This window comes from Dermochelys coriacea, chromosome 14 (genome assembly GCF_009764565.3).
Source record: "Dermochelys coriacea isolate rDerCor1 chromosome 14, rDerCor1.pri.v4, whole genome shotgun sequence".
Lineage (NCBI taxonomy): Eukaryota > Metazoa > Chordata > Testudines > Dermochelyidae > Dermochelys > Dermochelys coriacea.
Genome location: NC_050081.1, coordinates 30,029,949 through 30,055,997, shown reverse-complemented (window position 1 = coordinate 30,055,997; position 26,049 = coordinate 30,029,949). Strand labels below are relative to the sequence as shown.

Here is a 26,049-nt window from a genome sequence, read left to right as displayed (position 1 = left end):
TCCTGGTCAACCTCCTCCTGGCCCTAGCTAAAATGGCCATCTATAAAACCAGAGTGAGGAGGTTGGCCGATGGAGTCTCCTGTGACTGTGGGGCCTATTTCCGATCCTCGGTTGTTCACGTATCCGGGCAGTGTTCCTCTGGGCGGCGTCCTCTCACTCCTTTGATGCCTTTGAGGAGCAGTGGGCGCTGTCCGGGGTTCTCTGCTCGGTGTCCCCGTCCGGTTCCCTTCGTTTGACCCTTTGACCGCACTCCTGTCCCTGTTATTTCATTAGTTGTCCCCTGGAATTTTTTGGGTATCTAGGTCCTGTGGATCCCCCTTTTAGGCTGGGGGGGATCCTTTAGTGATGGACAGGCTTCGCCCGCCCACTTCCCAGATCCCAATTAGACTACTTTTCTATAGCCATCTCGCCTTGACCCGTCGTCACACATGACGTCACACATGACTACATGGTAGTCTATAAAAGTATGTTCAGCCGGTGAGAAAAGCTCTGTCAGATTTTATCCAAAAAGGTATAAACTTCAGATCCTCCTGTTAGCACTTTTCCCTTCCTATCAGTATTTCATTTATTAGTAGAATTAAACAGTAGCAGAGAGTGGAAGTGAGCGCATAATGGATTTTTCGGTTTTAATCAAAGTGAGAAACTCAAACACATTTTGTTTCAAATCTTCCAAAACATTTTGATCGACTAGAAATCTTTGGTTTGGTTTTTCATTTAGTTTTGAGTCAACCAAAATGTTTCTGTCAAGTTGAAATAATTTTGTTTTCAAGTTCTTTGTTTTCATTTGGCTATTTTCAAGTACCATCCAAACTTGCCACCAGCCTGTCTCCTACTTCCCGTCATGTGATCAACACATGGCTTGGGTGGCAGGATGCTGTAGGTAGGAGTATGTGCACAGAATGGGTGAATAAATGGTTCCTTAACCCTTTATTTTTAATTTTTAACTTTAATTTTAGCCAAATTGGCTCAATTTGCTTTATCCTGGGACTTTGTAGGGAGTGAAGGGGAGCCCCTTATGACAAGAACGAGCTGTCATTTGCTAAAAATCCCCACAGAAGACAAAAGGCCCCTGTTAGAGACCTAGCCTTGGATAAGGGATTCCTGTGCTCTGGTTTTAAAGGGTAGGTGGAGGAGGGAAGAGGAGAGGAAGGCGGTAGAAAGTTGCAAAATAAGTTAAACAAAGCTTTAAAAAGTAGTACCAGCCTGGAAGAGTGAACCCGATGTCAGAGGGGGAAGAGCAGTTAGGCATGCAAATAAAAAAAGGGGTGAAATTAAGGACTGTATCCAGGCACATAGCTCAACTAGGCTGCATGGAGCCAGGTGATGCAAGCCTCTGAGCTGGAAAATAAAGTTCCTCCCAAAATCTATTCAGCAAAAGGGTAAAAAGCAAACCCACTCTTAAGTTTAAGCACCAAGTGGCTTTACAAACCATGAGTCTAAGTCTGAAAATGTTTGCCTTTCGCTTTTTATGCAACTTCTCTGCTCCCTTTGGGGTGTAGTTCATTCATTTTAATAGAATCCATCCATTATATATATATATTTTCCTTTCACCCAACTGTGCAGCCTTCCTTAGGTGTAATTCAGAGTACAGGACAGCTAACTGTGAAGCTCAGTGAGGTGTGAATTTTGGCGGTCCATATCAGCCAGCAATTTTTTACTCTTACTCTGTGCTCTTACATGCTATCTGTCATACACTGTCTGAGTAAGGTTTACTGTGGTGTTAGGGAAAGGGCATGCTCTTCTGTACATAACTTCTATAATATGATGAATGTGGGGGCTTTGGTAATATTTTTATGATTCCTGTGTGTGCCTCAGTTTCCCTCTGGGCTTTGCATTGCCATGGTATAACTACATTACTCAGGGGTGTGTGAAAATCTACACCTGTGAACAACGCAGTTAAACCGACCCAACCCCCAGTGTGTAGACAGTGTTAAGTAAACAGAATTCTCCCATCCACCTAGCTACTGCCTCTCAGGAAGGAAGCATACCTACGCTGATGGGAGAAGCCCTCCTGTCCGCATAGGTAGTGTCTTCAATGAAGCACTACAGTGGTGCAAGCCACACAGCATCGTTTTAAGTGTAGACAAGCCCTGAGTGTAAAACGAAGGGAATGAGCTGTTAACTCAGCAGGAAACCAGAATCATTAACAAACTAAATAAAGTCTACACGTGAATGTAAACCCCAGTGGTTGGGACAGTAATACCTAGCAACTAACAGCCAAGAGGAAGGAGATTTCCCACACTGCTCGGCTTCCCTGCAGAGAGAAGGTCTTCCAGCTGGAGAAGAAAGAGGAGAGGTAGTAGAGAGACCAGCTTCTATTGGTGAGAGAGACAAGCTTTGGAGGGGAAAAGTGTCAGGTGCCTGTGTTAAGAGCTAGGACATAGCACACATACACACACACACACACAAACTTAAAAAGAAAAGGAGTACTTGTGGCACCTTAGAGACTAACAAATTTATTTGAGCGTAAGCTTTCATGAGCTACAGCTCACTCCATCGGATGCATGTAGTGGAAAATACAGTGGGGAGATTTAATATACACAGAGAACATGAAACAATGGGTGTTACCATACACACAGTAACAAGAGTGATCAGGAAAGGCGAGCTATTACCAGGGGAATAACCCACCCCAGTGGTTCCCTTAACCCACCCAGCAATATTGTTAATCTATCCAACTATACTCTTAGCCCAGCAGAAGAATCTGTCCTATCTCGGGGCCTCTCCTTCTGCCCCTCCACCCCCACGAACATGATACAGTTCTGTGGTGACCTAGAATCCTATTTTCAACGTCTCCGACTCAAGGAATATTTCCAACACACCTCTGAACAACATACTAACCCACAGAGACCTTCCTATCAACATTACAAAAAGAAGGATTCTGGGTGGACTCCTCCTGAAGGTTGAAACAACAGACTGGACTTCTACATAGAGTGCTTCCGCCGATGTGCACGGGCTGAAATTGTGGAAAAGCAGCATCACTTGCCCCATAACCTCAGCCATGCAGAACACAATGCCATCCACAGCCTCAGAAACAACTCTGACATCATAATCAAAAAGGCTGACAAAGGAGGTGCTGTCGTCATCATGAATAGGTCGGAATATGAACAAGAGGCTGCTAGGCAGCCCTCCAACACCATTTTCTGCAAGCCATTACCCACTGATCCCACTGAGGGTTACCAAAAGAAACTACACCATCTGCTCAGGAAACTCCCTGAAAAAGCACAAGAACAAATCTGCACAGACACACCCCTAGAACCCCGACCAGGGGTATTCTATCTGCTACCCATAAACCTGGAAATCCTGGACGTCCCATCATCTCAGGCATTGGCACCCTGACAGCAGGATTGTCTGGCGATGTAAACACTCTCCTCAGGCCCTACACTACCAGCATTCCCAGCTATCTTAGAGACACCACTGACTTCCTGAGGAAACTACAATTCATCTGTGATCTTCCTAAAAACATCATCCTAGCCAGTATGGATGTAGAAGCCTCTACACCAACATTCCACACAAAGATGGACTACAAGCCATCAGGAACAGTATCCCCGATAATGTCACGGCAAATCTGGTGGCTGAACTTTGTGACTTTGTCCTCACCCATAACTATTTCACATTAGGGGACAATGTATACCTTCAAGTCAGCGGCACTGCTATCGGTACCCGCATGGCCCCACAGTATGCCAACATTTTTATGGCTGACTCAGAACAACGCTTCCTCAGCTCTCGTCCCCTAATGCCCTACTCTACTTGCGTTACATTGATGACATCTTCATCATCTGGACCCATGGAAAAGAAGCCCTTGAGGAATTCCACCATGATTTCAACAATTTCCATCCCACCATCAACCTCAGCCTGGACCAGTCCACACAAGAGATCCACTTCCTGGACACTACAGTGTAAATAAGCGATGGTCACATAAACACCACCCTATATCGGAAACCTACTGACCGCTATTCCTACCTACATGCCTCCAGCTTTCATCCAGACCACACCGCACGATCCATTGTCTACAGCCAAGCTCTACGATACAACCGCATTTGCTCCAAACCCTCAGACAGAGACAAACACCTACAAGATCTCTATCAAGCGTTCTTACAACTACAATACCCACCTGCTGAAGTGAAGAAACAGATTGACAGAGCCAGAAGAGTACCCAGAAGTTACCTACTACAGGACAGGCCCAACAAAGAAAATAACAGAACACCACTAGCCATCATATTCAGCCCCAACTAAAACCTCCCCTACGCATCATCAAGGATCTACAAACTATCCTGAAGGACGACCATCACTCTCACAGATCTTGGGAGATAGGCCAGTCCTTGCTTACAAACAGCCCCCCAACCTGAAGCAAATACTCACCAGCAACCACACACCACACAATAAAAACACTAACCTAGCAACCTATCCTTGAAACAAAGCCCGTTGCCAACTGTGTCCACATATCTATTCAGGGGACACCATCATAGGGCCCAATAACATCAGCCACACTATCAGAGACTCGTTCAGCTGCACATCTACCAATATGATATATGCCATCATGTGCCAGCAATGCCCCTCTGCCATATACATTGGCCAAACTGGACAATCTCTATGTAAAAGAATAAATGGACACAAATCAGACGTCAAGAATGATAACATTCAAAAACCAGTTGGAGAACACTTCAATCTCTTTGGTCACTCGATTACAGACCTAAAAGTTGCAATTCTTCAACAAAAAAACTTCAAAAACAGACTCCAACGAGAGCCTGCTGAATTGGAATTAATTTGCAAACTGGATACAATTAACTTAGACTTGAATAAAGACTGGGAGTGGATGTGTCATTACACAAAGTAAAACTATTTCCCCCTGTTTATTCCCTCCACCTCAGATGTTCTTGTCAACTGCTGGAAATGGCCCACCTTGATTATCACTACAAAAGGTCGTCCGCCCCGGTTCTCCTGCTGGTAATAGCTCACCTTACCTGATTATTCTTGTTACAGTGTGTATGGTAACACCTATTGTTTCATGTTCTCTGTGTATATAAAAACTCCCCACTGTATTTTCCACTGAATGCATCCGATGAAGTGAGCTATAGCTCATGAAAGCTTATGCTCAAATAAATTTGTTAGTCTCTAAGGTGCCACAAGTACTCCTTTTCTTTTTGCGGATACAGACTAACACTGCTGCTACTCTGAAATGCATATACTTGGAACCACAGACACAGGCACTGAGACAGAGAGACAAAGCCCAAAAGGATTTTACAGCAGCTTGTGGGTACAGCCCTGACATGGGCCAGACCAAATTCTGTCTTTACCTCTTTTCCCTTCTATGCAACCTAAGGACTTTCAGATTCTGTGAGCCAGCTGACTAATAAATTGTTACCTTGTTTTGAAAAGGCTTCCTGGTGTTGCTGCAAATATTTTACAGTGAACATTGCGCTTTGGAAGAGTACAGGACAAGCCTCTCACAGGAGACTGGCTCTGCTGGACTTGCTGCAGGGAGCCATGGAGAAAGACCAGGATCACCAAAATTCTTGGGACCTGGCAGTCTATTGGGGTCACTCCTCAGGATTACAGCTGGGACATAAACCAGACCCTGTGGCTCCATGACACACAGAGGACATCTCTTGCACTCATGTCTTATAAATATACAGCAGAGAACAATGCTGCAATGGTTCTTGGATGTGACCTCATGGAACTTGTTTATATGCTTTTAAGCATCTTTAAAACATCCCAGCTGTACTCTCTTTGGACCAGAACCTCAGCTGGAATAAATCAGCATCGCTCTATGTTGCTATGTAGCAGCTGAGGACCAGGCCTCCATGAACAGTGAGCAAAACCAGCATCTACACAAGGACTCTGACAAATGCACTCAAAGAAAAAGGACATTTAACAAAATGATAAGTGTCAAGGCAGCACTGAGATGATACAACTGATATCAGGGATTATGGCAAATGCATCTCCAGCTCCTCCAGTGGCTGTGCTGATGTCCCCCAGACTGCTGGCCTGATTTGGGGGAAGACATTCTGCACAGAAATATATTTTAATTTCCACTGAAAAAAATCATTCTTCTGGTAAAATGCTGCTGTATTTCCTACCTCACTGAATCTGCCCAGAAAGCACCACCATTAATACAGGAAGCCTTATAGGAAACAGTGGAGAAACACACACTTGTGGAGTACACATCCTCCCACTGTAATAACAAAGTTCTTAGCAGAGAGTAAGAGGAGATAATAAACCATTAAACGCCATGGGTACGTCTACACAGCAAAAATATCTCAGCGAGTTTCAGAGCCTGCGGCTACAGTCTGTGGCTTGCAGGGCTGGTGCTACCATGTAGACTTTCCAGTTCAGGCTGGGTTTCAGAGCTCGAGCTCCAGCCCAAGCCACAACATCAACACAGCTATTTTTAGCTTCCTAGTGTGAGCCCTGCAAGCCGGAGTCTGTAGACCCGGGCTCATAAACTCACCGCCATGGGTTTTACTTTTCCCGCTTTGTAGATGTACCCCATCTGGCCAGATTCCACTCTATCCTACACCAGAATTGATCCAGAGTGACTCCACTGAGTCTGCTGAGGCCACTCAGTATTCACCCTAGCATCACTGAGAGTAGAATCTAGATCCTTTTGCAGTGTTTGTTGTGGGTATTTTATCTGAACAGCCCCTTTCAGCTCACTTTCTATCAACGTCCCTGCCCTCAACAAACATGGACCATTGAACTGTCCCTAGCGCTGTTTCCACCACTGAGAGCGGCTGATGCTGCTGTACAGTGACGGACTCAGCTAAGTCTGAGTCATTGTCACCACTGGCTAGCTAACGCTGCCCTTTGGGAAAGCAGCAAGGAAGGGGTTACGATTTGAACTGACCTGAAGAAGCCTGTGAGATCACTGAGAAGACATCCATGCATTTCCACTGTTTGAACACAAGGGGAGGGGAGGAACTTACTCCACAAAGTTCCAGAAACCAGAGAGCCCCAGGACTTCTCTATGTGGGGAAAGTTTTGCCGGTGATACCAGCATAAGAGTGCCATATTCAGTTTGCTTAATTCCTGTGGCTAAACTATATAAACTAAACAGGAAAAAGGCCACTCTGATGTTGGAATAAAAACTTCCACATGGGGCTGGGGGGTTAAACAGGGATAACCAGATCAGTTTAAATTCACACCTTAACTTTTCTGTGTAGACAAGGCCTCAGCTGGCATGGGGGAACTCAGGCCTCCAGGAAAAGACCCAAGAAAGTACTGAGGGGAGGAATGTGTACTAGGGTTCAGGAAAAGGCTAGACATTTATATGGATAATAAAATCATCATTCGCAGGCCCACCAGCCCAGGGTCACAGCTGTCTCTTGCCATGAGGGGTGTATAGCTACACATCAAGTGCCAAAAACCCTCAGGCCAGCTGGCCAAGATATCATTGGCTTAGTCCATCACTTTGATGCAGCAGGCAGGAAAGGCCGCTCTTCCATGTGGACTCTCCGGTGTCTATTCAGGGTTGAGCTCTGAGTGAAGCTTTTCCCACAGTCCCAGCACCGGTAAGGTCTCTCCCCAGTGTGGATCCGCTGGTGCCTGACCAGGTTGGAGCTGCGGCCGAAGCCTTTCCCACAATCAGAGCACTTGAAGGGCTTCTCTCCACTGTGGATCCTCTGGTGCGTAGACAGGGTGGATCTCACGCTGAAGCTTTGCCCACACTCAGGGCACTTGTAGGGCTTCACTGTGACGTGGATTCTCTGGTGCGAGGCAAGGCTCGAGCTCACACTAAAGTTTTTCCCACAGTCCGGGCATTTGTAGGGCTTCTCTCCATTGTGGATCCTCTGATGTTTGACCAGGTCCGAACTCTGCCTGAAGCTTTTCCCGCAGTCGGTGCATTTGTAGGGCCGGTCACCCATGTGCGTGCGCTGGTGTTTGATGAGGTCAGAGCTCTGGCCAAAGCTCTTCCCACAGTTGGAGCACTTGTAGGGCCGTTCACCCGTGTGGGCTCTCCGGTGCCTGTGCAGATTGGAGCTCTCGCTGAAACTCTTTCCGCACTCAGTGCATGTGAACGGCTTGTGCCCGGCGTGGATCCTCTGGTGTTTAATGAGATCCGAGCTGCGCACAAAGCCTTTTCTGCACTCAGGGCATTTGTAGGGCTTCTCTCCCACATGGGTTCTCTGGTGTTTCACAAAGTTGGAGCCATCAATAAAGCTCTCCCCGCAGTCCCCACAGCTATAGGGTCTGTCCCCGAAGTGGATCCTCTGGTGCAGGATGAGGAGTGACCTACGGCCAAAGCTTTTACTGCAGTCGGGGCATTTGTAGGGCTTTTCCTGGCTGTGGATTCTCTGGTGTAGGACCAGGGTGGAGCTCCGGCCAAAGCTATCCCCGCAGCTGGGGCAGGTGAAGGGCCTCTCGCCGGTGTGAGTTCTCTGGTGGGAGAGAAGTTCTGAGCTCACGCTGAAGCTTTTCCCACATTCAGTGCATCTGAAGGGCCTCTCGCCTGTGTGGGTTCTCTGGTGTCTAACGAGGTGCGAGCTCTGGCGGAAGCTTTTCCCGCAGTCAGGGCATCCGTAGGGTCTCTGCCCCATGTGGGTCCTCTGGTGGGCAGTGAGGTCTGAGCTCTGCCTGAAGCTCTTCCCACACTCCAAGCAAGGATAAGGCTTCTCTCCTGTGTGGGTCCGTTGATGCTTAGTGAGATAGGAGCTCACGCGGAAGCTTTTCCCGCACTCAGGGCATTTATAAGGTTTCACTCCCGTGTGGACTCCCTGGTGCGTCAGGAGCTGAGAGCTCCGACTGAAGCTTTCCCCGCATGCATCGCATCCGTAGGGTCTCTCCCCTGTGTGGATTCGCTGGTGTTTAGTGAGGTCTGAGCTCTGGCTGAACCTTTTATCACAGTGAGGGCACTTATAGGGTTTCTCTCCTGTGTGAATTCTCTGATGGGTCGTGAGGTTTGATCTCACGCTGAAGCTTTTCCCACAGTCGGGGCAGTGATATGGTTTTTCTCCCGTGTGGATTCTCTGATGCGTAATCAGGTTTGAGCTCCCACAAAAGCGTTTCCCACACTCGGCACATTTATGGGGCTTGTCTCCCCACTGGGCTGTCTGACGTTGTCCCAGGCCTGAGTGCAGACCAGAAGCTTCCCCACACTCTGTATCCAGGTGTATATTCTCTCCAGTGGCGTAGTTCTGGGGGACATTCTCGCCCTTGAAGCCTTTGTCACGCGGAAGGGACTGAACTTTTCTCTTTCCTGAGCAGTTTCTCTGCTGCCTTTCTGAATTGCTGTCAGTCCCACAAGCTTCACCTTGGTCAAGCCCCTGCAGCCCCAGCTCGTTAGGGACGTTCTGCTGGGGACTGTCCTCCACATCCTCATTTACCATCCCCTCTGCAACTGCAATAAATGGAGAGAATCCGGACACAAGTCCTTGCCTCTGCCAGGGAGAAGAAGAGTCTCAGGAACGGGAACTGCAAAGAGAGTGAAATAATCATGAGGGATGAAAACAGGAGTCATATCCCCCACAAACCCTCCAACTCACCCAGAGGAGAGAGAAGAGGAGCCAATCCTGCCAATTCAGACTATCTGAACTCCCAGAGAAAGGAAGGGGGAAGGGAGGGAGCTTATGACAAAGGTGAGTAGGAAGCCATGAACGGCATCTGCCAGGAGGATACAATACCTGCTGGAGACCTGGGGTGAGATCAGGCATAACTGGGGGAACTCTGGGGCTTTGGCGGGAATCCTAGCTTTTTAATTCATGCACCTGAGGGCTTCTGAGTTGCTTGAATAAGTTCCCCACTGGCGCACATGCCTTCTGGAATCTCCTGTCCCTCAAATCCTTGGAGATCTGGGACCCACAGCTCCTCCCCTCGTTCCATCCAGGAGATCACAGACGGTGAATCAGAAATCCTGCAGAGGGAAGGAAAACATGTAAGATCAGGGTCTGTTACACATTCTTAGTGTCTTTCCAACAAAGAATGTTCCAGGATTTTACATCCAGTTTGTTCCTTTGAGAATGTAGCATCTCATGTTAGCTGCACAACTGAGTTATAAAAGGAGTATAGCAGCGTTTCACAAACTTAGAGTCCCAACCCAAAAGGGGGTCAAAAAGCTATTGTAGGGGAGTGTTGAGATCATAAAAAATATTGTGATAACCTTTAGATCCTTTGCTAGGGTTACCATATTTCAAATTCCCAAATAGAGGATGGAGGAAAGGAGAACTGGAACGGGAGGGGGGAATACAGCAGCTGCCTCTCTCCGGCTACCCAGCTCTGAAGTGCATAAGTAAGGGTGGCATTACCATACTGTTGCTTTACACTATTTGAAAAGCTTCAGTGCTTTTGACTGCAGAGATAATGATTACATGCTTCGCTTAGTGCTCCTATGAGTATGTACAGTAATTTGCCATCACTTTTTTCTGGGATGGGGGGGTGTTGTCACAGCCTGAAATATTTTCAAAGGGGGGCCCAGCAAAAAAAAAACCCTGGAGTATAGGGTACATGCAGTTGTAAGAGTCACAATCTGAATGACCTGCCGGCCAAGAATAAAGAAGGAAATCTGTAATCCTTCTGAATACAGCTGAGAATGCTGCTATCTGTTTGCAGGCATGTCACAAAGAGGAAAAACAACTGCAACGAGTAGACAATCTGATATTAATTGCTATTTTCTAGATATTTCCATCACTTATCTGCCCACCATCACCCTAGTATCTCAGTACCTCATAATCTATCACCTATTTATCCTCAAAGCACCCATGTGAGATAGGGAAGAGCTATTATTATTACTTAGACTGAAAACTCCTTGGGACAGAAACTGTCTTTTTGTTCAGTTTGTACAGTGCCTAGCACAGCAGGGTCCTGCTCCACAACAGCAGCTCCTAGGCAAATTAAAAAAAATTCTAATTTTACAGGTGGTGAATTGGGGTCCGGGAAGCACTTTGCACAGCATCACAGATAGAATCTGGAGCACAGTAGGAAATTCACATTGAATCTCAAGAGTACCAGGCTAGTTCCCTAGATCACATTTCCTCTCCAGAGAAAATTCACCTCTGTCAGACTGGAACCTGCAGGCACTGGCACACAAAGCACACTAGTCACAGCATCACTAAGCTACTGCATCATTACCCCTCAGCAATAATAGAGGTCTTAGAATCATAGAATATCAGGGTTGGAAGGGACCTCAGGAGATTATCTAGTCCAACACCCTGCTCAAAGCAGGACCAATCCACAATTTTTGCCCCAAATCCCTAAATGGCCCCCTCAAGGATTGAACTCACAACCCTGAGTTTAGCAGGCCAATACTCAAACCACTAAGCTATCCCTCCCCCCAATCCTTTGGGGAAGTTTCCTAGTGAGAGACATGTTGCACCCCCTGTAGAGGATTCTGGCATCTCTGGACAATGCAGGACATGACTCAATCATTGCCCAGACCTACAACAAGGGAAATGATGTCACCAAATATCCAGAAGGTAACAGTCCCCTCAGCAGTAAGCAGCAATCTGGGGATTTGGGAAGAACAGACTTTGCAGACAAATTTTTTGGATTCCATAAATAGAAACATTCCTTCTCTTATGCCAGTGACAGAAAAAGATGCACTGGGAACCCTCCATCTCAGAATCCATTTTTTGGACACGTCCTTCCATACCACAGAGCACGGCAGCTGGTTCTCCCTCATACTTTGGAATCTACTCCTCATCCCACCTGGGTCCAAAATAACCCACATCTGTTCAGAGGATTCAGCAGGGTTGAGGTATTGACCTGGTTTTGAGGAGGGAGGGGCTAGCACCTATGGGGGATGGGGCACTCGTTGGGTGCTGCTGGCGCCAGCTTTAAGTGGCATTAATTTAATTTGTCTCAAAGGCAAATTTTCAGTGCCCATTAACTGAAACAATGATACACAAATTGCTGTCAGCAGAAAAGCTGAGTCAGGAGACTGTCTGTGCCATATGCTCTTTAAAATGACAAATGAATCCAGATTTATCCTCAGGTCTTGGTACTTCTGTTTCTCTGGCCTGGTCTATCTTGGGAGCTGGGGGGCCACATCTGGGCTTGGGCTTGGGCTTGGACAGGACTGGGAGTTTGTGAGAACTTCTCTGGAGTTACTCGGACCGTTGTCCTATCTAGCTATTTCTGATACACTCATTGCTGTATTTTTAGGCTCTAGATTTTCGCCCCTCTGGGACCAGAAACTATTTCCAGAAGCCCCTGCCCAATCCATCTATGGGCACTTCAGGGCTTTGGTTTCTGAATGCAGAGATCAGGGAATTCCCACCCCATCCCAAACAGTTTGTTCCTAAAAAGAAAAGGCCTCATTTTAAGCAATTCACAAGTCTTTATTACTATCCTGCCTCCCCATGAACCCTTCTTCCTCTGCTACCCCTCCCCAACAGCTACCTGACAATCCCTGAGCTGGCTCCCCTGAAGACACTTCCTTTCCCTGTCCCCTAGGATGATGGGACCATCTGGGGTGAAACTAGGATGTTATTCTGCAGCCTGTTGGGGTGAGAAGGGTAACCAAGGAGGTTTCTGAAGGGGCTTTAGGCCCTTTCATACCCCGATTCCTCCCAGGCTCTTTTCCTGCAGACAGATGCTCTAGACTTTGCCACACTGAGAAAATGCTTGTTCACTTTATTATATAGCAGATCCGGCTGCTCCTACCAATATGAAATGCACAAAAACATTTTTAAGCACTCCCCAATAACAGAGTCTCTGAATCAAATGCCAGAGAAGAGTGGAATCTAAGGAGCTGCTTTGGGTATAGCTACATGGCATTATAAACCCAGATTCAGACTCAGGTTTGAGCCCAAACCCCTCCTACCATCCTCACACAAATCTTTCTGATTTGGGTCAGTAAATCCTCAGGACGCAAGTCTTAGGACCCACCAGGGATGTTGGGTCTGAGTCCAAGTCCCACTGGGATTCAGGTCCAAGTGCTATCATTTTGCAGTCTGGACATAGATCAAGCCCGGGTCACCAAACTCATGTCTGGAAAGTCTGCCAACGCTTTCCTGAAATCTCATGGGCTAATATTTCTCAGCCCTTCTATCCCAACACTACCACTTGACTCCCAAGCACCAGAAGCAACCCCCCTTAGTTCCCATCTGCTGCTCAGCATTTAACCCTTCTCTTTTATTCTGACTGCTGAAATATAAGCACAGTTTACCATCTCCTGCATTAGCTATGGCCAGTAAGAAGATATCCTAGGCCATGTCTCCACCAAGCGCATTGCTAGCTGGTCACAGGAACAAAGCCAGATTCTGGTTACGCTCTGATGTGAAGCAACCAAAATGCTTGACTTCAGCAAGAGTACTAGATAAGAGCTTGTGTACCAGGACATATTGGAGAAGCTGGCAGTGTCGGAGATTGACCGGACCATTGCTCAATGCAGAGAATGAATCCGGTGGCTCGAGACCGACTATTAGGAGTCAGGAATGACAACCACATTTCTGTCTATCTGCCTCTTAGACAAGGTATTCAACCTAGTACTGGGAACTGCAGCAAGCTCTGAGTCTACTACAGTACATGACAGTCTCCTGAGTCACAGGCAGCACCCCAGGAGAGCCAGGAGCCTCTGGATCAAGCTCAGGAAGTGACTGACACTCACGCAGGTCCCTAGGGAGGCTTTGCTGGAAAAGCTGCAACACATCCTGGGTCCATACTCAGAGGAGATGTTTGAGCATGCCCCGAGGAGTAGCCTGCAGCGGAATGGGCAGAAGAGGTAGAAGTGGCACCAGAACCTGTTAAGCTTCTGCCTCCACATTTGTTGTTGTTAAAACACAGATGGGATGGATTTCCAGCTTACGGCCGAATTAAATTATTATCACAAGCTGGCAGAACACACACCCGTACCTTGGCATCACCCCTACCTCCACCCCCACCACCATGTGCAATTCAAAAAGGATATTGAGAAGGGAAAAGAGAAGTTAAATACGCAGTTATGGTGAAATTTGTACTAGACACACACATTGTTTTGTTGGGGTGTTAAAATTAAGAATCTTACATTGCCCTCCCCGACAGTATGCCACACCATACAACTTGGTCATACCAGACCATCCTGAGCTACCTGACCGATTACTCAAGACTGTTATGGTCTGGGGGAAGGGGAATATGTAATCCATGGATGCCATATGAACTGTCTGAACTAAACCAGGAGGTTGTATGTAATCCACAGGTCCTGTACTATGTCCATAAATGTTCCGGGGAGGGAGTGCTTTGTAATCTTTGTTACAGAAGTATGATCAGGGCCAGTGTTGTGACCCCAAGCTGTCCTTAGGTCACTGCATTATTTCAGGGAGTGTTCAGGGAGGCTGCAATACATCTGCAGGCAAACACAACATCCTATTGATTTCCCCATGAATTTTCAACCAATCCTGATGATTGCCAACTTTTCTCAGTACAGGAACTCCAGATGAGTGGTCACATTTTGCAGCAGGGCATGCTTTCTAGGGCCTCCTTTGAAAGTCATTAGCCCCCTCCAATCATATATGTGCTGGTCAGTCACTATAAGCCTGAAAAGCTCTTTAGCAAGCATTTGGATGACTTGCTCCAGGCATCTTGGAATAGAAGATCCCTTTGCCATTCAGGAATTTCCAGAACTGTTATGTCCTCCAGAAAGTGGACTACCTAAAAGGATTGTAAACATAGGTAGTAAACTGAAAGTGTAATTAAATCTTTTGTCAGGCCTTCTGAGATCAGGGCACATTTTCATAAGCCAAGGCAAAAGAGGGTATGTGGGGTCTCCTAGAACAGTGGTTCTCAGCCAGGAGTTTGGGGTCCCTGCAGGGCTGCGAGCAGGTTTCACAGGGTCTGCCAAAATAAACCAGAGAGCAGGGCCAGCATTAGATTCACTGGGGCCCAGGGTAGAAAGCTGATGCCTGTTGTCAGTGGATGAAGATGAAGCCTGAGCCCTGCCACCCGGGGCTGAAACCAAAGCCTGAGCAATTTAGCTTTGTGGGGGCCCCTGTGGCTTGGGGTGCCAGGCACTTGCCCTGCTTGCTACCCCCTAATGCCGGCCCTGTCTTTTAATCTACTCTACTGGATAAGCAGAAAAACAGTTGTTGTGGCACAGGTGAGCTGTGGAGTTGGGGGGCGGAAGAAAAAGATTGAGAACCCCTGGGGAGAGTTACTCCATTAACAACGTTATTTGGTGGGACTACTGTCCCAGACTGTCTGAAGGTAAAATCCTGATCTGCGGAAAACCCAGCATCACGCCCTTTGCCAGGGCAGCCAACATTAGCGTCTGGCAATAGGCATGTGTAGTTGACGAGGGCCTGCACAATCATGGCGTAGTAACCTTAGTGGTTTATGTACTCACATGCTTCTTGAAGAGGGCAAACTACGGGCGGGGGAGTCCCATTGATGGCCCCAGCACAATTTGGAAAGCCTGTTCTCTCAAAACCAGCAATTATTTCAGAGACAATGTTTATTACACACCTGTGGGTAAATCACAGTCCTGATGGCCTCACACACCTCCACTCCCACAGTACCCACACCAAACTGGTTAGCAATGGACCTGTAGCAGCCAGGAGTATCAGAATCATAGAATATCAGGGTTGGAAGGGACCTCAGGAGGTCATCTAGTCCAACCCCCTGCTCAAAGGAGGACCAATCCCCAACTAAATCATCTCAGCCAGGGCTTTGTCAAGCCTGACCTTAAAAACCTCAAAGGAAGGAGATTCTATCATCTCCCTAGGTACACCAGTCTCAGTTCTAGGGGGGGGGGGGACATGGGGGGGGGGGGGGGGGGGGGGGGGGCTCCATCCACTCACATCCTGATGGCTATAGCCACCTGCTTCTGACCGGCATGACCTCCCTCATGAGTGAGTCCTGACCCGGAGGGTTGGGCAAGCTGATCACACAGCTCCAGGAACCTCTGCTTCTCCATGAGAAAGTTCTTGATCAACTCCTGGTCTTCCCAGGTCCACAAAACAACTTGGTCCACCATCCATACTTATGGCCCTGCTCCAGAAGCGCAGGTCTACATGGAGAATCTGCGGCAACACAAGTCATGAGACAGCTTCTGCAGTTGGAGTCTGGAATATCTGTACCTCCTCTGAGGGTGTCTTCAGAAAGTCAGAAACACGACTGCAACATCCACAGTATCTCAGGGATGCTCCACCTCTTCCTCCTGAAACAGGAGTAAAGTGCAAGCTGGACCAGTTTCAATAGATTCCTACATCCCAAGGCTGGAAAGGACCATTGTGATCATCTAGCCTGACCTCCTGTGTAATATAACCACAGACAAACCCTGGTCATCTGCGAGCAGGAGCAAACCTGGACCTCTGGAGCTAAATGCACGAGTCTCTACTGCATGAGCTAAAAGTCATGTGGCCCTTAACTAAGGCTATAGCATCCTCATTAACTCAAAGTGGTCTCAGGCCACTAGAGGGGACAGAACACCACATCCAGGTGGTGTGTGGATTACACTAGCACTGGTTGCAGGGAGTGTGAATACGGCTCAGCAAGTGGCTGTTGTGTTGGCAGGCTAAGGCAACTTCTGGTCAAGTGCCTCAGAATGGACTGTCAAGTTTTCCCACAGTGCGCCGAGGCCTAGAGCAGCAACAGCTAGGAGGGTGCTAGGAATCCTGGCATAGGCTGGGTATGCCCCTGGAATCAGAAGTTTTGACTCGGGTCAGCAAGGTTGTGAGGCTCAGGTCCAGAAATCGTAAATCTTGGTACACCATACAGTGTGGACGCAAAAGCGTGGGCTTAGGAACACCAATCTGCAGACTCGGGTCCCACAGACTTGGGTTTACAATGCAGGGTAGATATACCTATGGGGGTCCCCTGACACGTTCCCCAGGGCAGCGCATCCCCCGCAGCGCGGGGACCAGGCAGAGGCAGGAACTGGCTTTTCCTCTCCCTGCTCCTCACCTTGTCCCAGGAAAGTCAACCTGCCCGGGGCGCTGCAGGGACCGGGGCTGGGCAGGGCTGGGAGCCGGGAACCTCCCTCCCCACTGATTGCTCCGGCTGCCCCTGCCAGTCTCTGCCCCGTCCCCTCCTGCCCCCTCCCCTCCCCCGGGCTGGGAACTCGGTCCTTGGCTCGGGCCGGGGCGGTCGCTCTCCCGGCGCTGGCTCGGCTCCTGCAGACACTCAGGGGAGCGGAGCCGGGTGGGGGTCAGGAGGGCAGCAGCTCTGGGACTCGCAGACTCCCGCCCGCCCGGGAGCAGAGCTGGGGCGAGGAGGGGCCGTTGGGGCAGAGTCACTTTCCTGCCCAGCCCCAGCCCTTTCCCCGGGTCTCCCCCTCACCTGCAGGCTCCGGCTCAGGGGCTGGTGTCGGCAGAGCCCGGGCTGCCAGGGGCTGGTTCCAGCCACCGCAGAAAGTCCCCCCGGGCTGGGCAGAGAGAGGGGTTAATTACGAAGGATGCAGCAGCATCCTGTGACCCAGGAAGTTCAGCCTCTTATCATCAGGCTCTGTAGTGAAAAAGCCATGGAGCAGCAGCCTCCTCCCTTAACAATAACCAGAGCCCTCTGGTGGCCACAGCTCCCTAATCAAAATGTCCTTCTCTCCCTCCCCACCGGAGACAGAAAGGCAGCAGAGGAACGAATCAGGTTGACAAATGTATATTCTGGAGCAATGCTGGTCTCTCCATAGCTATATAGCTGAAACCAGAGCCTTCCATTGTAAGCCAGGTATAGAACCCTGCACTCTGCAAAAGTAAAGCAACTCACCTGAAATCTCACAAGCCAAATATCTTTCTGGCAGGTCTGTGGGAAATCAGAGTAGGTATATGGGAGACTTGAGGGCTCAAACAGCTCAAGAAGCAATTAATAAATAAAGGAGGGATCTCTTATCCAAATTCTGTTTGGGACTATTACCCTAGTTACAAGTAATCCACTCCTTGGACTTGTGTTTCCATCCTGCCTTGTGGCTGCCCCCCAGAGATATTGAATTCCTTTAAAAAGACAAAGGAATACATTATAAAATAGTTTAACCCGTTAAAATGAATAGGCAGCAGGTTTAAAACAAACAAACAAGTATTTTTTACACAACACACAGTCAACCTGTGGAACTGGTTGCCAGAGGATGTTGTGAAGGCCAAGTCTATAACAGTGTTCAAAAAAGAACTAGATAAATTCATGGAGGATAGGTCTATCAATGCCTATTAGCCAGAATGGGCAGGGATGTATCTGTAGGCTCTGTTTGCCAGAAGCTGGGAATGGGTGACAGGGGATGGCTCACTTGATGTTCACCTGTTCTGTTCATTCCCTCTGGGGCACCTGGTATTGGCCACTGTCGGAAGACAGGATATTGGGCTAGATGGACCTTTGGTCTCACCCAGTATGGCTGTTCTTATGTTCTTAAAGTTGCCATGTCACATTTTCCTGGTCTATCTCACCATTTACAAACTCCCAACAAGGCCATGAAAATCAAGAATATCCTGCATCCTACACTGCTTACTTAGGGAAGGTTAGTGAACAACTAATATCTGATTTTATTGACATAAGGGAGGAAAGCATTGATTTCCATATGTGAGGGGAAAGTTGATCAGAGGGGATGGGGTTTCACACCATCTGGTCCCGCAACCACCACCATACACATATACACAGCTCCAGAGAATATTTTCCCTCCAAAACCAGAAGTTTCCAAAATTAAGAGGCAGATCAAATCTCACGGGATATTTTTATGAATATGAAGAAATTAATAAAATGGCCCTACCATTGACACAGGCACCAGGAAGCCCTGGGTGATGCCTCGTTAGCATGAGTGGGAGATGGAGTCAAAAGGTCAGGACAGTTGGGAGTGGGGAAGGGCAGGTGATTGTCCCCTCATAGCTGGGGAGAGCTGGGTTGGGTTGTGGGGGTGGGGTAAACTGCCCCATTAGCTGCTGGGAGACACCGTTCCCTCAGTTGGGGGATGCTCCTGGCTTTGATGTTTATTAAATGAGGCAAGTCACATTAATCAGCAAACATATACATTTTCACTGACATAACAGGGGAAACAACTTGGTTCCCAAAACATGCAGTCGAAAGCTTATCACTGGAGAGTTTAAACCCACTCTGTGCCTGTCCTGGATGGAAATTTCCCTCCAAAACAAAGGGAAGCTGGTGCAGTCTGAAAGGAGAGGAAAACACCACATCAGAGAAGCCAATTCAGGGCCAATCCCTCACCTCAGCCAACACGATGATTTTAATGACCATAAAGAGCAAAATGTACACCTTATTTTCAATCTGAATCTCTCTAGCTTCAACTTCCAGCCTCTGGATCTTGTTATACCTTTGTCTGCTACACTGAACAGCCCATTATTAAATATTTGTTCCCCACAAAGGCACATATAGAGATTTATCAAATCACCCCTAGCCTTCTCTTTGTTCAGCTAAATGGATTGAACTCCTTGAGTCTATCACTATAAGGCATATTTTCTAATCCTTTAATCATTCTCATGGCTCCTCTCTGAGCCCTGTCCTGTTTATCAACTTCCTTCTTGAATTATGGACACCAGAACAGGACACAGTATTCCAGCAGCAGTTGCACCAGTGCCAAATAGTATAAAATAACCTCTCACTTCCTACTCGAGATTCCCCTTGTGACGGTGCACTCCATATGATGTTATGAAAATATGCTAATGAGTGTGAATATAATGTAACTGGAATATGCTTCATGTAAAAGGTCTCTTGTAAGGTATCATTACAAAGTTTATAATCTAACCTGAGTGTGTTCATTCTATTTGTATAAATGTATCACTCTTGTATCTGAAACTAGAAATATGAAATATAACTCTGAGGTCCTATTGTAATTATGCAAAGTGTGGACCATTAATGATGGCTTGGAATCTTGATGGCTCCCATTAATAAGGACAATTGGTTGTAAATGGCTCTGTTTACTTGTAAGTCTTCCTGTATACCTTTGTGCTGGCAAGTGGATAATGTATAAGCTTTATACAAGGTAAAACAGATTTATTGGGGGTTTGGACCCCATTGGGAGCTGGGTATCTGAGTGCTGAAGACAGGAGCACTTCTTAAGCTGTTTTCGTAGAATATCATCATTGGAAGGGATCTCAAGAGATCATCTAGTCCAACCCCCTGCTCAAAGCAGGACCAATCCCCAATTTTTTTTGCCCCAGATCCCTAAATGACCCCCTTAAGGATTGAACTCACAACCCTGGGTTTAGAAGGCCAATGCAACCCTCCCCCCTTCCCCTGTCCCCATTCAGGCATTGGGGTGGGCTGTGGGGAAGAAATCAATGTCTAGTTATTTATTGAATATTGGTATAAAACCACCTAGGATTTTACCCTATTTCCCTCTAATTATCAAATATTGATAGGAACCTTAATTTCCTCTTCAGATTTTACCATTCCTGTCTAGTTCATGACTATTAACAGAAAATCCCTTAGGCTATCATCCTTTCACCCCCTAATTATCATACACTGATCAAATCCCTTGGATTTCCCCCTCTCTTTCTCATTATTGAATATTTATCTAAAATCCCCTCAGATTTCACCCCTTCATGCTATTTATCAAATATTAATATTAGATCTCCTCAGACTTTGCCCTATTCTGTTTCATTGTCAAATGCTGTTATTGACCTCAAAACACCCTCAGATTTGCGGCGGGGGGGCCCACCTTCTTTAACTGCAGAAATTTGTCTTTGTTTGGGAGGGAAATCATCCACTGCCCTGAGTCATTACCTCAGCTCCCCCCAGCCAACATGAATCATGTGCCCGCCCCACTCAACTGCTGCCTCCCGATTGCCACCAGAGCTTCTGGCTAAATTTCCCCTCAGATTTTGCCCCCTTTCTCTCATATTATCAAATATTCAGATAAAATCCCCTCACATTTCAGATTTTCAACCCTCTCCTCCCTCATCTTTTTGAACTGTAGCAGCTTCTCCAGGTTTTGGAGGGAAACTGTTGCCTAGAGTCATGGGTGTGTGTTAGTGGAGAGTTAAACTCCCAAATGAGATGAACTTGCTCCTTCCTATTTAAGAGTCAAATTTTTAACAGTGACAGTAATTAACCACTGGAACAATTTACCAAGAGGTCATGGTGAATTCTCCATCACTGACAACTTTTAAATCAAGAGTAGGTGTTTTTCTAAAAGATCTGCTCTAGGAATTATTTTGGGGAAGTTGTATGGCCTGTGTTATACAGGAGTGTAGTGGGGCAGCTGCCCCACTCCATGAGAAAAAGGGCTGGAACAGGCCAGAGACGCTGTGCAGACCTGCAGCCAGTCAGCAAAGGCCTGTGGAGAGCCAATCAGGGCAAAGAAAGAGGCAGCCAATCAGGGCCAGGCTGGACCCTATGTAAAGGCTGCCTAGCCAAGGAGAGGGCAGTCTCTCCTGAACTAGCAAGGGAGAAGGACTGGCTTGGCTCGGGGGAGCAGAGGGAGGGCTCCTGCCGGTGACTTACCAGGTTGTGGTCCTTTGCTAGAAGGGCTGAAAAAGTACAAGGGTCCAAAGGGGGATAGCTCAATGGTTTGAGCATTGGCCTGCTAAACCCATGGTTGTGAGTTTAATCCCTGAGGGGGCCATTTAGGGATCTGGGGCAAAAATTGGGGATTGGTCCTGCTTTGAGCAGGGGGGTAGACTAGATGACCTCCTAAGGTCCCTTCCAACCCTGTGATTCTGTGAAAGGGGAAGTGGCCCAGGGAAGATAGTTGGACAAGGGGAGAGGAGAGCAGAGAGAGGCTGCTGCTAGAGGGTTCCTGGGTTGGGACCCAGAGTAGCAGATGGGCCTGGGTCTCTGCCCCTGCACTGCACCTGGCTGTAGAGGAGTGTGGCTGATACAGACTGCAACTTGTCCTGAAGTGAGGGGCTAGACTTTGGGTTGTGGTTGGCTACTGAGGCAAGTGCAAGCCAAAGGACTGCTGTTACCCCTGGAATGGGAGAGAACTGAGTGGGGCACAGCTGGAGGGCTGTGTCCAGAAGAGGATACTGCAAGCCAGGGAGCAATGTGGGTCCCGGACAGCAGACCAAGCAATGAGTGGGACGCCTCCTGCTGAGGGTGCTCCACAGCTAGGACAGAGCTAATTCCCAGAGCAACCAGCAGGAGGTGCTGTGGTGGTAAATCTGCATCCCATCACAAGGCAGTCAGACTAGATTATCACAATGGTCTCTTCTGCCCTTGGAATCTATGGTGGAAATAATCAGAAGGAATATAGGCAGCCCCATGTGAGAATATCCCATAGGTCACTGATTGGAGCACTCCCCTAGCTGGAGGGAGACCCCTATTCAAGTGTTTGCTGGCAGAAAGGTAGGAATTGAACTTGGGCCTCCCATATTTCTAACCACTGGGCTAAAAGTTATAAGGTGCACAGTAGCAGAAGCATGATTCTCACCTCTTCTTTCTTCCCCCATATTGTATGGGACAAGGCAGGCACCTGCTTCATTCCTGCAAGAAATAAATGAGGCAACTAAGCTGCCTGACTCTAGAAGAGGGGTTCCCTTTCATGAATTGAAAAGAGAGAGGCACATCCCTTGTGTCTGGACTTAAGCACCCATCTCTGAGAAAGGGATGGGATTTAGTCAACACCCCCTTGGTTGGCATCTCTGATTGGCTAGTTTAGGTAGCTCCTCATCTACAATGCTGGCTTTTGTTAGACTCGTATGTCTCCCTATTCATTGTACAGGAGCCTGGACACCTAATTTAGGATTTTGTGGATTGCAGTCTTGTTCCTGAGATTTTTCTAGGTGCCTAAAAGTTAGGTGCTTACTGTTACAACTCACTATTGCAATGCTGACGTCCCTTCATAGATTCCACCCAAAGTCTCTAATCTTAAAAAGAAAGGAAATAAAATACTTTACAGACCTTTCTTGTAATAAAAAAAAAGCAAAAATGCTCACAAAACCAATAATTTATATATTTCTTTTATAGGTCATCTTTAAAAATTCTGAATCACTGGCTTGTCTAAAGCTTTGCAGCTGTCAGGATTAGTCTGAAAGCAGAAGGATTTGGGCAAAGGTAAGTGTTTGAGAAAGTTCTAATCACAATTCTCTGCCACTTTAATTTAATAAACAAAATATTGATGGGAATGGGAAAGTGCTATATGAGGACCTGAAATGTATCCCTTGTAGGATGAAATCTGAAGGGTTTTTTTTTTCACAAGTCGAACCTACGTTTTTTTTTAAACTGCCATGACGTGTTGAGGTTTATTTCTTTAAAATAATAATCTCTCCTCAGTTTTTGAGGCACAAATGTTTGAAACACAGCTTCCTTCTGCTGTGCCCAGAGCCTTTGAGAAAGATTAGCAAAAAAAATTGAGGGTGCTAATTGCCAGTGGACCCACATAGATCACTTCAGGAATTTTCACATGATTTACAAGGAAGGGGTGGAGTGTCAAAGTTGTAGGGTTTTTTGTTTTTGTTTTTTTTAAACCTATACAGCCCAAGCCTTGTTAAACCTTCCATGTCTGATGGAGAAAACATGCCCCTGTCCTTGGAGAGATCTATAACCATCACTGTGGAACTGGAGAGAACCCCATGGCTTGTTTTAGGGAAAGTGGTCTGGAGATTAGACTTTGAAATGAAGAATTAACCCCCCCCACACACACACACCCCTTGATCTTCTCCCCCCACTGAGAGTTCCCTAACTGCACAGACACAGTTAAATCTACCAGCTTTCACACTACCCGTCCCATCCCTCCATCTCCTTATATTTTTACCCATTTCCTTCATGGTAACTCCATCCCCTGAGAGACAAAGGGGGATTCCCACTGCAACCACTTCATAGTCCCGTCCCCCCCCCCCCCCCGAACTCCTTTCTCTTGCACAGTTCCCTTCCACTTCCTGAATCCTGTTGCTTGGTTCCTGGAGAAGATCCTGGCAGGAGCTGAGGGCAGAGTAAGGGTAGGGGTTTCACTGAAGGTAGCGCAGATATTCCTCCTACAAATTCTCACCACACCAACTAACTAAGGAGGAAGGGGATCTCCACACCCTATTTCTTCCACTGTCCTCTGCATATTCACAAACTTGCACCAGCCAGTGAAGTTCATTGTGGAACTTTTGCAGCAGTGCCTGTTCTAATGCTTGCACACCATTCCAGATTGTTATAATGTGACATAGAATATCAGGGTTGGAAGGGACCTCAGGAGGTCATCTAGTCCAACCCCCTGCTCAAAGCAGGACCAATCCCCAACTAAATCATCCCAGCCAGGGCTTTGTCAAGCCTGACCTTAAAAATCTCGAAGGAAGGAGATTCTACCACCTCCCTAGGTAACCCATTCCAGTGCTTCACCTCCCTCCTAGTGAAAGTTTTTTTTTTCCTAATATCCAACCCAAACCTCCCCCGCTGCAACTTGAGACCATTACTCCTTGTTCTGTCATCTGTTATCACTGAACAGTCTAGATCCATCCTCTTTGGAACCCCCTTTCAGGTAGTTGAAAGCAGCTATTGCATCCCCCCTCATTCTTCTCTTCTGCAGACTAAACAATCCCAGTTCCCTCAGCCTCTCCTCATAAATCATGTGTTCCAGTCCCCTAATCATTTTTGTTGCCCTCTGCTGGATGTTTTCCAATTTTTTCACATCCTTCTTGTAGTGTGGGGCCCAAAACTAGACACAGTACTCCAGATGAGGCCTCACCAATGTTGAATAGAGGGGAACAATCACGTCCCTCAATCTGCTGGCAATGCCCCTACTTATACAGCCCAAATTGCCATTGGCCTTCTTGGCAACAGGGGCACACTGTTGCCTCCTATCCAGCTTCTTGTTCACTGTAATCCCTAGGTCCTTTTCAGCAGAACTGCTGCTGAGCCATTCAGTCCCTAGTCTGTAGCGGTGCATAGGATTCTTCCATCCTAAGTGCAGGACTCTGCACTTGTCCTTGTTGAATCTCATCAGATTTCTTTTGGCTCAATCCTCATTTCTTTAGGTCCCTCTGTATCCTATCCCTACCCTCCAGCATATCTACCTCTCCTCCCAATTTAGTGTCATCTGCAAACTTGCAGAGGATGCAATCCATGCCACCCTCCAGATCATTAATGAAGATATTGAAGAAACCAGCCCCAGGACTGATCCCTGGGGCACTCCACTTGATACCAGCTGCCAACTAGACATGGAGCCCAATGATCTAGCAAGATTTTTATCCACCTTATAGTCCATTCATCTAGCTCATACTTTAACTTGCTGGCAAGAATACTGTGGAGACTGTATCAAAAGCTTTGCTAAAGTCAAGGAATAACATGTCCACTGCTTTCCCCTCATCAACAGAGCAGTTATCTCTTCATAGAAGGCAATTAGATTAGTCAGGCATGACTTGCCCTTGATGAATCCATGCTGACTGTACCTCATTTTCCTCTCCTCTAAGTGCTTCAGAATTGATTCCTTGAGGACCTGTTCCATGACTCTTCCAGGGACTGAGGTGAGGCTGACAGGCCTGTAGTTCCCCAGATCCTCCTCCTTCCCTTTTTTTAAAGATGGGCACTACATTAGCCTTTTTCCAGTCGTCCAGGACCTCCCCGTGATTGCCATGAGATTTCAAAGATAATGACCAATGGCTCTGCAATCACATCCGCCAACTCCTTTAGCACTCTCAGATGCAGCTTATCTCACCCCATGGACTTGTGCTTGTCCAGCTCTTCTAAATAGTCCTGAACCACTTATTTCTCCACAGAGGGCTGGTCACCTCCTCCACATACTGTGCTGTCCAGTGCAGTAGTCTGGGAGCTGACCTTGTTTGTGAAGACAGAGGCAAAAAAAGCATTGAGTACTTCAGCTCTTTCCACATCCTCTGTCACTAGGTTGGTTGCCTCCCTCCCTCAGTAATGGGCCCACGCTTTCCTTGACTGTAAAATCAGTCTGAGTCCATGATTTTTGATGTCAGAGTTAAACTTAAGATCCCAGGATCATCTTTTGAAGGTGTTGTGCAGGTTTCCCTTTAGAATGAGGACTGAGGTCAGATATGGAGTGATCATTTTGTGAAAAGTGATATGGTATTTTTATTTTTATTTTTTTTTCTGATGAGTTCATTTGAAAGCATGGTGATTAACTGGTTCCACCCACATAGTTGTTTGGGGCATTTGTTGCACTGGAGAAGATGTGCTACATGTTGTGACAGGCAGGTGTAGGACTCATGGATCTTGAAAGATGTGTTGTGAGGGGAGGGTATTGATCATCATAGCAAAGAGGGGAAAAAATGGTTACCTACCCATACAGTAACTGTTCTTCAAGATGTGTTG

At 47.2% G+C, this 26,049-nt stretch overlaps 2 protein-coding genes across 10 annotated transcripts in view; one reads left to right on the top strand and one right to left on the bottom strand.

Moving 5' to 3' along the window:
* The window catches only part of LOC119842466 (zinc finger protein 271-like), a 638,009-nt gene that overhangs the window by 135,331 nt on the left and 476,629 nt on the right, over window positions 1-26,049 (bottom strand). Inside the window, exons 1-4 of one of the 9 annotated variants that reach the window (XM_043496661.1) lie at window positions 17,185-17,323; window positions 15,984-16,063; window positions 9,618-9,847; window positions 5,765-9,408 (exon numbers count right to left, since the gene is read on the bottom strand). The exons of 3 other annotated variants lie outside the window; for them this stretch is intronic. In XM_043496661.1, the coding sequence (XP_043352596.1) occupies window positions 7,404-9,323 (1,920 nt within the window). In that variant the 5' untranslated portion in view covers window positions 9,324-9,408; window positions 9,618-9,847; window positions 15,984-16,063; window positions 17,185-17,323 and the 3' untranslated portion in view covers window positions 5,765-7,403. Of the gene's footprint in view, window positions 1-5,764; window positions 9,409-9,617; window positions 9,848-15,587; window positions 15,632-15,983; window positions 16,064-17,184; window positions 17,329-26,049 lie in introns of those variants that run through there. 5 more of the 9 variants (XM_043496663.1, XM_043496660.1, XM_043496664.1 and 2 more) reach the window with 5 other exon arrangements.
* The window catches only part of LOC119843027 (zinc finger protein 850-like), a 765,636-nt gene that overhangs the window by 419,366 nt on the left and 320,221 nt on the right, over window positions 1-26,049 (top strand). The window lies entirely within an intron of this gene.